The sequence below is a fragment of the Apis laboriosa genome, unplaced genomic scaffold (assembly GCF_014066325.1).
Source record: "Apis laboriosa isolate Shangri-la unplaced genomic scaffold, ASM1406632v1 scaffold49_cov149, whole genome shotgun sequence".
In the NCBI taxonomy this organism is placed as follows: Eukaryota; Metazoa; Arthropoda; class Insecta; order Hymenoptera; family Apidae; genus Apis; species Apis laboriosa.
The window spans coordinates 1,728,298-1,745,570 of record NW_025223500.1 but is presented as its reverse complement, the minus strand read 5'-3'; the positions used below and the strand labels follow the sequence as shown (position 1 = coordinate 1,745,570).

The window sequence follows — 17,273 nt, the reverse complement described above, 5'->3', positions numbered from 1 at the left end:
TTATTCATATAGTTCATATAATTCATATAATACGAGAGTTATTTAGTCATTTAAACATAATTAGTTTAGAGGAAAATTTATTTCAGGAAATTTATTTATTTATAATTCTGATTTTCTTTTTATAAAAATCGTTGATTATATTTGTATGATTTTGTTGCTGAAAATGAGATCAATTATACAATTAAAATAATTTTAAATTGATAAATTTATAAAATATATATATTATAAATAATATTTATATTGCTTAATTTTATTTCGTCTAATTTCCATTTATTTTTTTTTATTTGTCGATAAAGGATAAAGATAAATGCTTGAATTATTGAAACCAAATTAAGTGAAAATATTCAATTATTTTTACGATTAATAATATTATAATTCATGTATAATTGATGTTCATCTCGAACAATTCACTTATTATTATTATTAATTAATTATTAATTGTATGAATTGAAATTCACGATTTTTAATATTTTTTTTTATACTTTTATGCAAAATATTAATAATTTAATATATGATATCAATAATATAAAAATTGGTAAAGATGAAGGAAAAACTAAAAATAATATGTAAAAACATAATAACAAATTGATTAGGACATCCATCGCAACAATAAATATAAAATGTATGACAACATATCAATATTATCAACATTATCAATATCAGCAAAAAAAAATCATTAAGAAACTTGCCAAAGCGAATTATTATTATTAGTTAAATCACTAATAAATAAAAATAGACAGAAAAGAAAAATCAAAAAAATTCACATGGATTGGGAAAAAAACTTAGTGCTTAGTTCCATCTCGCAATTGATACTTATAATTTCATCAGATCAAATAAGAAATTCATACTTTTTAATATCTGTATATTTTTTCTTATCTTTTTTTTTTTTTTTTTTTTGCTCATTTGATATTCTTCCATTTTTTTTTTTTTTTTTAATGCGGAATTTTCCTCAAGTTACATAGAAGAATATTTAATGATATATTTAATGATCACATGATGAATTAAAATATACATACACATAATGTTTTATCAAGAGAAATACCTTAAAATCTATTAAAAATCTGTAAAAGAAAATTTTTTAACGAAATTTTATCATTTTATTAAATATTCAAATTATAGATTAGGTATATATACTAGTAACGTAGTATTAAGCTTACTCCATTCAATAGATTTAACAAGTTAACGATAATGCTGTAATATAAATATATTTTAATTTATTATCAACTTCGAACTAGAATATAAAATTGACAAAAAATCTTATTTATTTTTTATTTTATATTAGTGATACACACTAATATCAATTTATTAAACTGACATATACGTATTATATTTCTTATAAGTCTCAAATATCGTTCATTTAGTATTTCAAATATATGGATGCACATGTATTATCTATATATGCAATTAACTACATCTAGCTAAAATATTTAAGTGTTATATTTAGACATGTGTATCTTATGCTTATAAGAAATCCTTTATACTTTTAATGACGCAATGCTCATGATTATATGATCTCACTATAAAAATTATAATGATACTGAATTAACGCGCTTGTAACGATAATATTTGTATCATGAATATTTAATTTTATATACTATATCTAAGAATACATTATTAATTCTTGAAATAATTTAATTCATATATGTGAAATATAATTATTATATATTTAAATATATATATTCAATAAATGAAATATTATCAAAATATAACATACATATATTTGAATATATAAAAAAAAGCAATATATTTTTTATAACTTCATCAATATTTATTTATAATAATCAAAATTATTATTAAAATTATTTTTTCATTTTTATCAAATTTCGTTTAAAAAAAAAAACATATCCTAACTTCAATAAAATTAAAACTTAAAAGTAACTCAATTTATTAAAAAAATTCTGTGCTATATATATATAAAACTGTGTGTGTGTATATATATATATATACATATTCAAAATTTAATAATAAATCGCGCTCAAAGTATTTCTAAAATTCATTGACGTAACTGATCTTGTATTATAAATTGCTAAGGATTAAATAAATGACGAATATCACGACAAAAATGCTTGCTTACGTTTAAAATTCCATCTTTTTCTATAATACTAATACTTATACAGTATGCTTCTTAACTGAAATCCCTCATACGAGGTTTATTTATTTACGTAAATAAAATTTACGTAAGTATCGTATTTCGATTCTTTAATATGTATCTTCCATTTTTGAGAATTAATCAGAGTCAAACATGACATAATCTAAAATTTTTGATCCCCGAAGAGCAAAGCATAAACTTCAATAATCCAGGGAAATAAAATCGAAATTTTTACAGGAAGAAGTTAGATAGCGAAGATACATTGAATAAAAAACTTTGTTACATACAACTTTGTATATATATATCTGATTGCTTTTTGAATTCTAGAATAAAAATTATGTAGGATGCAATGTGACAAAAAAGATGAATAATATTTGATGATTAATATTTTTTTTATACTAGTAATATTTGAAATGAAAGCGAAAATTAGTTATATTTTTTGTTAATATCTTGAAATTATTCAAGATATTAAAAATAAAGCGTTTTAATATTTAGAAATATTTTATTCTAAAGTAAAAATGTAAAAATAGTATGAAAAAATTTATTCATATAAAATAATACTATTTTCTAAATTATTTTAGTGAATTATATATGTATATGTTTAATTACAAAATTTTTTTATAAACTGTTAATTTTTTTCCATTTGCAACTAATCATTTATTTATAAAAATCATTGGTTTTAAAATAGATTTTTATAATTATATTCTTTAAATAAAATAATTTTCAATTATTTAAAATTTAAATATAAGAAAAATAATCAAATAAATAAACAGAATATGTTTTAAAGACATACAATTATTTTATTTAATGTACGAAAAATATGATTATTATATGATTATATTTAATAAAGAACATTATTTTTGTTTGATAAAAGGAATTATATAATACTAATTTTTTCAAAATAATCAAGCAGGTGGCAGTAGAAATCAGTCAACATATTGTATTTAATAAATTCTCGTTAGCTGGCGCCACTAGTCAATATGCAAACTGATGAAATTTATTTACCAGAATCATTTTATAAAATAAATTGAATGATCATTTTATAAAAATGATTTGGAAAAGTTAATATATATATATATTAACTTATATATATATAATATATATTTTTATAGAATCAAAAAATAGAATCTATAATTATCTATGAAAGAAATTCTCTAATTCTATATCAAAATATTTAAAAACTTTTTTTTGAAAAGAAATGATACTTACAAAAAATACATCGAGTTGATCCAGGAGATTAGAATAATTCTATCAGCGCATTCAATTTGTCATGTTTGGTGAATTTGAGGTAAAAAAAGATTGAAAGGAAAAGCAAATGGCGACGAGGTTGATGTATTTGCGTCATGTAAAGCATTACTTAGCTTGGCCCAAGACCAACAATAACAACGAAACTTTTAAAAGCGAGACTTGAATCTTTCTCGGATTTCAAACATCTTTCTCGCGCAAGTCGCGAACGAATCTTGTCTGTTTATCCATGCATCTGTCTAAACTATTGTAAATCCTTCATCACATCTACAATTATATCACGATTGGTTATATAGATTAAAATTCACATAGATCCTAGTGAACAAGGGTACTTAACCTCATGAAAACGATCTGTTAGCCAGATCTATAAAACAGAACTATTTAATTTAAAACTTTTTTCTTTATTTATATTTATTTTGTATTTATTTAGTTTTATATTTTTTATATTAAATAATTTTTTTATATTAAATAATTATATTATTTATTGTTGTTTTTAATTCATAATGTATAATGGAAAATTTATTATTATCACTTTCTGAAAAATTTATAATTTTTTATATGTATACATATAATAATTATTATGATTATTAACATATCTTAGAAAAATTATCTTCTTTTCTAGCTTCTTTATTAAAAAGTTTTTATTATTAAATATTTATTTTATTTCTTTTACTTTTAATATTTTTTTCATGATCATTTTTCATTATCTATCAATTAAGAAAAGAAATTATATATTAGAAACAATACACAAAAGTCTCAATTTCGTAAGAAAAATAACTTATATTGTAAAGAAACATCTCTTATTTCCAATTTTAATTAATTATCGTCTATATATTTAAATTTTTAAATATAATAAATCTATTAATTTTATTCTACATAATTACTTATGGATATTATTTAAATTTCTAATCTTAATTTCTTAATAATTATTCTTTCATATTTGATTTTAATATTTTTTTCTAGAAATATTTATTAGTTATTGTTATGAAAAAAAGTTTTTAAATAAAAATCAAACAAAATGCATGGAAAACAGAAAATATTTTTTGATTGAAATTTTCGAAACTTAAAATTTCATTTAAAATTATTCAAATCGATGAATGTATAAAGTTCACAAAATTTACATTCACTAAAACTATATACAAGATTTATGGAACTTATGAAAATAATATCAGTAACGAAATTAAAAACTTTATATTAGATTAAAAAATTTACAAAACACGTAAGATCGATATTTTTCATTCAAATTTTCAGATGTAGTTATTCTTCACTTTCAATGTTCCTAACCTCTAACGATCAGCCAAAAAAAATAGGAGTTTTTTTGGAAACACAATAATTTAAATAAATCACACGATATAGATTTCGATGAGATTCAAATAACTTGATTTTTAGATTAGAAAAAACACTAACTGACAAAACACTAACTGATAGATACGAGATTCTTGACAAAAGAAGACATGTTCATGTTAAACGCGATGTTTGACACTATTGCGCATTTTTATCTTATGCTTTCTTTCTCTTTTTCTGGTTACTTGAAAACAAATATTAATATAGTATAGTTAATTCAATTTAAATTTAAACAAAGCACAGAGCTAATCAATTCAACTATGGAAAAACTATTATGAAACAATGAATCATTAATCTTTTATGATAATTACGCTAAATGCTTTCTCTAAGCAATAAATTTTTGTATTTATCTTTTTATAAAAATTGTAGAATGGTTTTTAGAGTTTAATAATATATGATTATTATCACTTATTCTATCATTATATCATTTTTTTTATCAAAAATATTTTAGATTAAATTTCTTTTGGATATTTATATTATTCTACTGTATCTATTATTTAATTTTTTATTATATGATGTATTATTAGAAAATTGAGGTTGTATTATGGGAATTTCAAAATATCGTATTATTAATATATTTTATATATATATATTTTTATATAATTTTCTCTTTTGATAAAGATATTTAAAAAATTATTGTAATAAAATTAATATTTCCTGTATATATAATTTTTAATGAAATGAAATGTCGATTAGTATTACAAATTACAGCGTTTAATTCGATTTCGGATAAAAATCTATCTGTTATGTAATTATGAGTGCAACTGGAAGTACAATTTTGAGTTGTCAGTTGAAAAGATCCAAGCTGTTCGAATAGACCTATATAGATTTAGCGCAGTTTAAAGATTTTCGTTTATCTTTCATAAACCAAGTTGTGTCATGGATTTCATAGTTTGAAACTAATTGAATACGAGCTATTTTAGAAATCTTCTGAGAAAACTACATATAGAAATTTTTTTGATCAACTTTCATTTCAATACAATTTTAAAACATGCAAGGATCCAATTAAAGTTTCTTCTGCAATAGTTTATCGCGCTTATATCATTATTTATAAAGTCTAATCTAACCTTCAAGCTTCCAAACTTTCGAGTTTTCAAGAAACATCAGTCTTTTTATCTCGTCGTTAATATCATTTTCCCTATTCAGAGAAGCATGCTGAAAAAATCGAAATAAAGAGTTCCTTAACAACTATGAATAATCGCGAGGAATTATTCGAAAATTATTTTAAAAACTTTTCAATTTATATTTTTTAACAATAAGTCTATTATTTATTTCTTTTGTAATTCAAGAATGTATTCTATATTAAGTTATATAACAAATTAAATTATCTTTCGATATATGCAAAAGATCAGTAAGCATTTCAACAAATATAAAAATGTTACATGTACTAATAGAAAAATTCTTTTGTGATTGTATTAGGTTATGTAACAAGTTTATTTATTTTCCGATGGTGTATGTATTTCATGAAATATTATAACAATGTTAATTATGCTAATTTTATTGGATAATATGTCAATTCTTGCTGCAAGATTAAATTAATGTGATATTAAATTAAAATTAAACAAAGTGAAAATAATAAACAAATAATACATGTTTGAATTAGAAGTATATAATTAGACTTGAATTATAAGTATAGACTTAGCAAAATCTTTGAAAGAAAGAAGAACAAGATTAGATATAAATGAAAACAAATGATAATTTTGATATATATTTGATGTATAATTCTAAAATTGTCATTTCTTCTCTTTCCAGATCTCATAATGCTGAGACAGACTAAAATGATAAAATATGACTCAGAATCATGTTTGCCAGATGAAGATTTTGGATATATGCCATTCCACATTAAGAAAAATGGAACTTCTTGTACAAATATTAATCAGAAAACTAATTGACCAGGTAATTATTTAAAATATGATTTTTTGACTTCTTATTTTTACTTTTTATATATGTATAATTTTACATTAATATATATTTATTTGTATGTTATGAAGACAAATTAATTCAATACTAATTTTTCTTATTTTTCTTGAACAATATTATAATATTTTTTTTTTAATTCATTTATATTATTTTTAAGTAAAAAAGAACATAATATATATTTTTTACTGTTTTAAATAATGATTTTAAAATTACATAAATTCATTAAAAATTTAGCAGATAATATTAACAATAAAGGTAACATTAAACTTCAAAATATTCTTAATTGCTCAATTTAAAAATATTATCATTAATAGAAATATATTAATATTTCATGGAATAATTTTATTTGTTTCGATATTGAATCCAATATATTATTATTTAATATTTATTTCCAATTTTTATCCCTCAAGATTGATAAATTGATTCATTGATGGTTATTGGTTTCTCATTCGACGATTGACAAGGGACGCAGAAATTTTGTGATTTATTTCGCCGAGAAGTGTCTTGTCGTTAATATCCTTTCGAATCTTGCCCGCCTATAAATTTCTCTTGGGATTGGAATTCTCTCTAACCCTTATTATATATATGATCTATATATATTAGTTTGCGCAATTAAAACAACTTATAATCCGAGTAAATTATATTCAGAACAAATTAAGTAAAGAAATAAAGTAATATTATAATTAATATAAATAATCAATTTCTAAAATTATTATAATAAAATAATAAATATAAAATTCTTAAAACAATATAATATAAATAATAAACAAATTTTCTATAATTATAAAATATTTCAATTTTATTTAATTAACTAAAAAAAAAGTAGAAAAACATTAAATGAAAAAAAAATAAAATAAATTCAATAATTGTGAAATTAAATTAAAATAATATTTATTATAGTAAAATATTGTAATAAAATATTATATATTATATAACTATATATCTATTTGCGTAATATGTACAGCTGTATTTGATAATATGAGAAAATATGTTATTGGCTTCAATATCTTTGCCAACGATGTACAAAGATAAATTTCAAGGAAACGTTGGAAATATATAAAACGTAAAATGCTTTGATTAAAATATTGTTTGGGTTTCTTTGAAGATGTACAACTTCAATGATATTCAAAAGAATTATTGATTTTTCAAAATCAAGTGCTGTAAATCAATGCTTGAATAAATTGAATAAGTTGAATAAATTCTGATCTGAAATTTTATAACTATCAAATATCAAAACATGAAATTTTTTATTTCGATTTTAATATTATTTATTTCGATTTAAAAATTGTAAATTAGAATTCAAAATTAAAAAAAAGCAGTAAACTATATATATGTTATAAATATCATGATTTTCAAAATGCTAAATATTAATTCATTCTGATAAAATAAATTTCTAAATAAAATTTCTTGATTCAAGTTCTGAAATTATAATTTTAAAAATAATCTATCAAAAAAAAGGAAAAAAAAAATAACAATGATTCATTCATTCATTCAATTCAGAAGAAATATAAAATAATAAAAGTTAAGATATAAATTTGATTTATATATATTATATATATATATATATTTATATATTTATATATATTTATATATTTATATATATTATATATATTATATATATCATTATAAAATTGATTTTATAACATCATAATATAAAAGATTTCTTAATAATAACAATTTTCAAGAAAATCGATCTTTTAACGATATTAAATCAAGTTTCCGTACTTAACGCGATTCATTTACGAAATTATTTAGTTATACTGATGTTGTAACACGTGTTATTATGAATTCAAACCTGGTATTTGTCAGGATTACTGTGAACAGGGATGAATACAGACATTGATGAGAAATTCGTGCAAATTCGTACGTGAGAGATTAATTAATGTAACAAGAAATCTTGCTGATGTAATGCGTTGGATTTTCGAAGAAATCTACATGACACAAATCAACTTGAATGCAATTTACCATGGTGTGTATAATTGAGGAAGCATGGTGTCCTTCATTGTATCGCAAACGCGCAACATCCGGCAAATGTAATTGACTAATGTTTACATTGAGATATCTGCGTATCTCTTTCTTCGCGCCAAGAAATTGTTTCTACGCGCATGCGCAATTTTGCTTTTAACTAAGGGAATTTTAATTTCTTGAATAATTTTTTTATTTCTTAATGATTTTTGTTACATTGTCTTACTTATATTTGTCTTATACTGTTACAATTTTTTGCTAATATCTACTTCAATTGTTTAATTATAATTTTTTCTTATTTTATACTTATAATTTTAATAATATAAATCGATATTTTAATTTAATTTCTTGAATATTTCAATAAAAGATTTATATTTAATATAAAATATTTTAGAGTGTATATGTACTTTATTAGAATATTTCATATTTATTTATACTTTTTGTTAAAATTTCATTTCAATTATTAAAAATCATACAAAGATATTTTATTAGAAATAACTTGTTTCCCTATATTAATATAGAATATTATTTAATATAGAGATTACTTAACAATTGTAAATATTTGTCTGTTACATGATAAATAATTCATAAATCACGAAGATCTAGACTTTAAATTGATAGGAAGCATATTTATCTTCCTTTCTCATTCTCTCTTTATTTGATAAAATCAGATTATGCCAAATGGATAGTGAATAGGATCCTTTATGATTTTAATTGGATTCAAATATTCATATTAATCTTTCGAGAAAATAATGTAAATTTTCTATTCGTATATTATTGAAAATATCATTGGTATTATTTTTTATTGCATTCTTTTCCATCTAAAAATAAAAATACTTGATAAATTAATAATCAATAGAAAGAGATCAACGAAACTTGAAAAATTATTATAAATTATAATAATAATTATAATTAATATAATAATATATAATAATTTATTATAATGACATTATTCGATATTTGTTAAAAACATATATAAATAACATTTAAATAAAATATCACAATATTCTCATATAAGATATTTTTTTAAAAATAAAATTTTTCAATTTTGCTTTTCATTTTTTCCATTTTTTTTCAGAACACATCAATTATGTTCCGGATATCGCCATTCATTAAATATTACATTAAATATTATCTCTTTGAAAATAACAAAACTGACAAAACATTTCGATTGGCTAATAAAGCGGACAGAGGTAAATGGAATGTGCTTGGATTCCTAATACGGAATTCTATTTAACATGTGTCTTCTTCTTTTGTTGCCACTTTGTAACACAGAGGATCGTTTCGAAATGCGTCTCGAAGAAATAAGGTCCCACGAACGCTCTTTCCTTGCGTTTCAATCGATTGCAAATGTTGAAGGATCGGGAAAGACAGAGAAAATCACAAAATTATGAATACATGTATGATAATATCATAATTTCTTAAATCGAGTTAATATACAAACTTTTTTTTTTAGATGAAAATTAAATGACAATGATAAAAATAAAGTAAAATGAATTAATGTTTGAAACTTTAAATTTTGTAATAAATAAATAATATTTTGGATTTATAAACTTATTATTTATTCTAAATTGGAAATTGTTTAGAGTATAGAATACAGAGTATAGAGAAGTTTTATAAATCGTATGATATATATTCTACATTAATTATTAAATATTATTATACAAATTATTAATTAATTAGCAGAATTAATCTATTACATTAATCTATTACAAAAGTTATGACACATTAGATTTACTAAAAAAATCTATAATTAGAAAGATTTTATAAGTTATAAATATAAAAATAATAAATTTAATAATAAACCAAAAAAAATTCTGTTTCATCATAAGAGTTTTGTTTAAGTCAATCAACTTCATGTACAATAAAAAATGTCATTAGACAAATTATAAAAATATACTTTGAAATTATTTTTTTAAAATATTTTTAAAAAGAGGATGTATATATATACTAATAGCATTTTATCCCAATATATTAATAACTAAAAGAAGTAAAAAAGCATTTAAAAAAATGATATTAAATAAAAATTGGAGAAGATACAAAAGACAAAATAAAATTATAATTCATAGAGAGAAAAATTTATATTCTCCATTCTAATAAGAAATGATTGGATAAAAAAGAAATGAAATTTAATTAACTTTTTTTTTCGAGATTAAATTCTACAATCTTTTAGATTATAGTCGAAACTCTCCATGTTTAATCCTTTTCGTTATTTTGCACATAATATTAATTGCACATAATCAATGAAAAATTTTTAGAGAGATCAGATATATGCAACGTATAGTATTAAGCATCAAATCCTTTTTTCGATTTCCTATCTTAATAGAAAATTGAAATATAGATTTCTTTTTCTATAGAAATATTTGAAACTATCTTAATGATTTTCGTCTTAACCCATCAATGCATTTTATTATTAAGTTTTGAAAATTCGATTTTAAAAGCTTCAGGATTAAGTTTGATCACGTTTGAATCATACTATGCAATTACGAATATCTATTGTTTCAATAGAAACGTTTTTTTCTGTTTTTTCACTACTATTTTCTTTCTTTTCTTTTTTTTTTTTTTCTTAATTAATTTCATTTAAATTCATTAATACATTTAAAATCATAAGATAATCATAAGAATGCATGTATTGATTTATTAATCCTTTAGAGAGTTTGATATTTAAAAAATATCAACTCTCAAACAATAAAAAAAAATAAATATTTGCAATTCGATAGATATATTTTTAAAAAAGATATACATATACATATTTATTCTTGTTACAATACAAAAATTTTTATTTATATTATTAGTATATAATACTATAATGTTATACTAATGATAGAATTCAAAATTAAAAAGTTAATACGATATATCAATTTATCGATCTTATTCATTTTCACTGATTTTTATTAAAAAAACAAGAAATAAAAAATTTCTATATTATAAAATATAAAAGAATATGAAAATAATTATGTAATATTTTTTTATTAACAAAATTATATAATTTCGTGTGTAATAAGTGGTATAATGAAAATAAAATTAGCTACGTTATCAAAACGCGTGTGCAAAGGAATCGAGGGAAAAAGAAGCTTGAGCATGCGCAATGAAGACAGCGCGTTCGAGAATCGTGGCGGGCCAAGCTATGTTCATTCAGTTTGCCGGTACTATTTGCTCGCTGCGGTTGTCGTGATTTTGAAAATGTGTTCACTTCGAATTGTTGGCTATCACGTGTTATTCGTATCCATCAGAATTTCCAATTTCGCGATAGTTTAAGTTGCAATAACAGTAATAACGGTTTCACATGTTTCGAAACGCAACGTGATCGTAATTGACGAACGTTTACGAAGTACCGTGTCAGAGAGGTCGCCTAGATCTATGAATACAACACAGATCGAATTATTCATGTGAAATATATGTATAAGATTAAATGAAGTTCAGTAACGTACTGGTAGAGACGAGTGAAAATATTTATGAGGAAATTTGTGAAGTTTTACGAAAATTGAAAATAATCATTGAACTGTGTGTTCGATTTCACAGTCAGTTGTGTTTTTCCTTCTCAATATATATTATTACGGAAATTGTGGTTATGGGTAAGAGAATCTAAAGCCAATGAAAAAATTTATTTAATTTAATAAAATGTATAATTGACATATTGATCAATTCTTTTAAAGTTATTTCGGTTACGATTTAATTCTAGAGAATAGAAAGCAATGAAACATGATTTTACAGTACATACTATATCAATAAGTAACATAATCATTTATTATTCAAACTGACTACATCATTTAACTCTTTAATTAATATCGAGATTTAAATAAAAAGTTATTTAAAATGTTGTAGATTAAAAGTTAATTCGTTACTTTTTCTTTTTTGATCATAAAGTGAAAATATCGAAAGTTTGTCATGATTTCTTTTTTTTTAAGCAAAACCTCGTCATTAAATACTTTCCAGTCAGTGGGCAGATTATTATAAGAAATATAATTATATAAAGAAATTAAAAGCAAAGAAAGTCCCGAAGTGAATCATTCGTGTCGTTTGCAAAATCGAAAAGCGCAATCATTAGTGATATTAAATAGATAATTATCATGAATAATGAAATAGATTTTGAGATCGATTGAGTTTTTGTTCCGTTTATTGTTAAATTAAATTATTATAATTGAAATAATATTATATATATATAATTGAAAAATTTTCAAAAAGAAATTAATTATACAATTTTAATTAATAATCATATCATTTTATAGGTTATATGTGTAGAACTTTTTGTTCTTTATTCAAAAATAAAATCCCAATAATTTCCGTTTTACTTTAAACTGAAATTATAGTTTAATTGTTATCATTTCATTGTTTAAAAAATTGAAATTTCAATGTTTGTTTAAATTTAAGTAAAATCTGAATGATCTTCAATTTAGCAGAAAAAAAAAGAATTCATTTACAATATGATTGAAAATTTTTCAAAAAATTTTTTAAAAAATGTAGAATTTTATTTTAAATTTTATTTTCAAAATCAAAACATGAATAATTATTATTTTCATGATATTAGAGTATATTAGAAGTAGTATATTAGAATAGAAAACTCATTTTTCAAAATATTAATAGTGTCAAATATTATTTTTATATATCTTTGTTTTTCTTTTATTTTATTCTATTTTCATCAAATAAGACAATTAATATTACTTTGAAATCAAAATTAAATTAATATTGAGAAAAAAATAAAATTGAAAAATTGTAAAATATAAGACTATAACTAGTTAAATAGAAATCATTAAATAAAAGTGAAAATTGATAAAATTGTTGAGACAAATCATTTCATAAATATAATATATGTTTCATTGATAAGAATAGAATATAGATTGCGAATAGATTCTTGTAGTAAGAAAGGTTAATTGATTTTAATTATAAACATAGATACTTGAGATCAATTCATATATATCATGTTTATAGAAGATAAATAGAACAATCACATGCAAAGATCTAATGAATTGAATAATATTTATACATATATGTATATTTCTCGATTATTTCTGAATTTATCGATATGATTTTTTCTGAAATAAGTTTGACATTCATTGAAAATACTTTTATTATTTTTATTGTGATCGTTTCAAAAACCAATATTATATCATTTATTCTTTAATCTTTATTTATGAACTCTTTGTTTTCAATAAATTATAAAGATTCGCGTAAACTTAAACGATATTAAATAATCAATATAAATATCAAAATAAATATTTCTAAATATCTTTTTATTAAAACTTCATTTTTGAGTAAATTTAAAAATTTTTCAAATATTAACGAAATTGACTAATTTCCGATTAGATATGAATAAATTATAATCATATTGGAGACGAGCTAGATTACATTATGTTAGGTTAGGTTATATTTTTTTGTAATTTCATTTTTATATCAATATAAATTTTAAAAAGACAATTTAGTATAAAATTAAAATTTGTTATAAAAAATAAACTAAATAATTATAAGAATCATTTAGTTCGTAAACACGACAACACAGAGATCTAAAGGATTAAGCTTAAATGGATCATCTTAAAGAAATGACGAATATGTGGTTAAGATCGAAACTCTTGCACACTATGGGACGATTGATTACCGATTCAGATAGAATTTGCTGGTCTCGAAAGTGTCATTGGCTTAAGATAGCGAAACGACTTCGTAGTCATGAGAAAGCAGTTTATAATGTTACTTAATACCATCGCGTTAACGAAAATCACGGTTGCTTGGAGGTTAAAGGAAACTATATATGACGTTCGTCCAATAGAGCTAGCGTTTCTTTTACGATTCTCCATGGATTTTGTCACCGTGTGTTTGGGAATTCAGTGCCGTTTGCAATAATGTTTCGAATTCGCGAATCTGTATCGGCCCAAATGTAAAACTGTAATGTAAAAATGTAAAACCGACATAAAAGAGTTACTGACTATTTGAATACAGCATCCAATGAACTTTTAGTGAGGTTAACCATGATTCGTAAATATATAAGCTTGATTTGTAGTGTTAATTTTGAGTAAACTGTGGTGTGACAAGTGTTTGTATGAATCGTTGTAAACAAAAGTGGAATCATACGGCAATTGGTACAAAAATATTATCGTGACACGAAGCAGATATATACAATTGGAAATCCTGATGAACAAAGCACAGTAAAAATGTTGTCTACAGTATCCAGTATTCCACTCGAATTGAATTCTTCATATTATACAACTGTTACCGGGAACAACGGTCTCGATGCATTATCGGGTATGCTCATATGTCATATTTAATTTTATTATTTTTTGCGTTATTATTGGGTTATTGAACAAAAATACATGTTAAAATAAAAAGATATGAAAGAAGCTATGCTATTCAATGATGAACATATTTTCGTTATCGAGAATTATATGTCAAAAGATAGATGGATTTAATAATCATTTTAATCGAAACATAATAATATTATTTTATGAAAACTAGGTTTTTTTTATCTATGAATAAAAAAAGAATATTTATTAAATTCTAATCTAGAAAATATAAATTTATCTAAAAAATATCAATATATGTAAGAGTTTTCAAGTAATTTTCTATCTACTTAATCTAGTCAAAAATAAATAATAACATTTCAGTGATTGAGTCTAGAAATGCGACAGATCTTTACATGTTACCCCCTTATATTCGCAATACATCTATGATTACCTGCATTATAGTGATGGTTCTTGGCATAATTGGAAATCTTATGGTAAGTTTTCTATTGATCGATTTTACCTATCTCTTGTTAGTTATTTTCCAATAATGCTTATAAGAATTTAATATAAAATATTTATAATATTATAAGAATTTAATATAAAATGTTATACATGAAATTTTTCAAAATTAATTTCAAGTATTCCAAATTTTTGTTTCCGATGAAGATAAGAATAATTTTCCATAAAATCACATTATATATTTATTTCAAAAATATCTTTTTATGTTATCTTTTTACAATGTTTTAGCATTTTTTAATATATCTTGCATATTTCATACCGTGCATTTCATGTTCGAACATCAGAAGTACCAACATTGACAACTTTTTTCTCAGGTACCAATCGTCGTGTTTCGAGGCAAAGATATGCGGAATAGCACGAATATTTTTCTAGTGAATTTGAGTGTAGCGGATCTCTGCGTTCTCTTGATCTGTACACCAACCATTCTTGTTGAGGTGAATTCTGGACCAGAAATCTGGCCGCTTGGTGAACATATGTGTAAGTTAATAATTTATTTGTTTTATTCATGATATTTATTTCATTTATATAGCCATTATTACAGCCATTATTTGATTATTAAATATATAAAGATTAAATATTCAAACAAAAAGCAGCAGTGAAAAATTTTGAATATACTAAATATTGAATTTTTTTTTAATTTAATAGAAAAAAGATTTTTTGTCTGATAAATCCTATAAAAATATAAATCGTATATAACTAGTTTAATATAATCGAATATAACTAGTTTAAGATGTTAAATGAACTATGTGATTGTTTCATTGTTAATACTGGTTTTTGAGGTTATAGAAATTAGTTATAGGAACAAATAATACATTCGTATCATAATTATATAATTATTTTTAATTATGCAAAATAATGAAAAATACTTTAAACAAGTGTTATTCACTTTTAAGAAATGTTTTAATAGATAGAAATTAATGTGGCATTTCGTTTTTTAATCGTAATCATTGATCTATATATAAACAAGAATGTATCAGTTCTCTAAAAATTTTAAAGAAAGTTGATTTATAATGAATACACCGATAATTCGCATAATATTCGCAGATATAGTTCGATTTACAACGATAATTTGAATTCGTGTAACGGCATAAAATTTTAGATAAAATTATTAACAGTGCGACTTTGCAATTAATTTACCACAAATAGGATACTGCAATTCGCTTCTATTAAACTGTTTGAATTTCATTGGCTACGAATGAGAGAATCTATGCTATCCTTAATTCAATTCTAACGATGGTCAGTCTAGCACAATTTCGTTGGATATCGGCCAAGATAATGTAGCCACTTGAAAATATTTCATTGTTGTTGGCAAGTGAAGTGCAAAAGTTTTCTGTGATTAGAAAGCGGAAAGAAATTAGAAATCATAATGGATCTTCTAATAATATGAATTTTTTTAGAAGATTAAGAAACATTAATTATTATTGAATAAATTTTTTTTAAATATTTTAAAATAAAATATTTCTATGGAAAATTAATATAAATATTATATAAATATTACATAATTTATATTATCTAAGTATTTTAATAAATGAAAATATTTAAAGTATGGAAAATAATAGCAGCAAATATATAATATAATAGTTATAATTAGTTATAATAGTTATTGAATTATTCAAGTTACAATTAATATTATACATATATATCGAATTTGATAATGAGGAAATCTATTAATTGTTGCATTCGTGATAAATATCGATGATTAATATTATATTTTAAATATTTTAAGTATTGAAACGGTAAATGAATTATAAAAAGCGGGAAATTTAGACATGCAAAAATTAGTAGAAATGTGAAGTAAATTTAGCTTTAGCTTGAAAATATAATATATCATGAAAATATAATATAACTTCAAATTATTAAAAGTGGAATGCTCTTAATATTAATACAGTCATATTGCAAGTTCTTTTAAATTAATGGAATAAATTTAATAGTGGGAATGATATAAATCTAAAATAATAGCAATTAAGAAATAATTAATT

The 17,273-nt window shown here is 21.7% G+C and overlaps 1 protein-coding gene across 3 annotated transcripts in view; it reads left to right on the top strand.

Annotated features, from left to right (window-relative positions):
• Positions 1-17,273, top strand: part of LOC122716876 (growth hormone secretagogue receptor type 1) — a 100,196-nt gene that overhangs the window by 44,249 nt on the left and 38,674 nt on the right. For 2 of the 3 annotated variants that reach the window (XM_043940361.1, XM_043940360.1), the window contains exons 1-3: positions 14,030-14,797; positions 15,157-15,269; positions 15,609-15,771. In XM_043940361.1, the coding sequence (XP_043796296.1) occupies positions 14,707-14,797; positions 15,157-15,269; positions 15,609-15,771 (367 nt within the window). In that variant the 5' untranslated portion in view covers positions 14,030-14,706. Of the gene's footprint in view, positions 1-6,430; positions 6,575-14,029; positions 14,798-15,156; positions 15,270-15,608; positions 15,772-17,273 lie in introns of those variants that run through there. The other variant, XM_043940362.1, reaches the window with a different exon arrangement.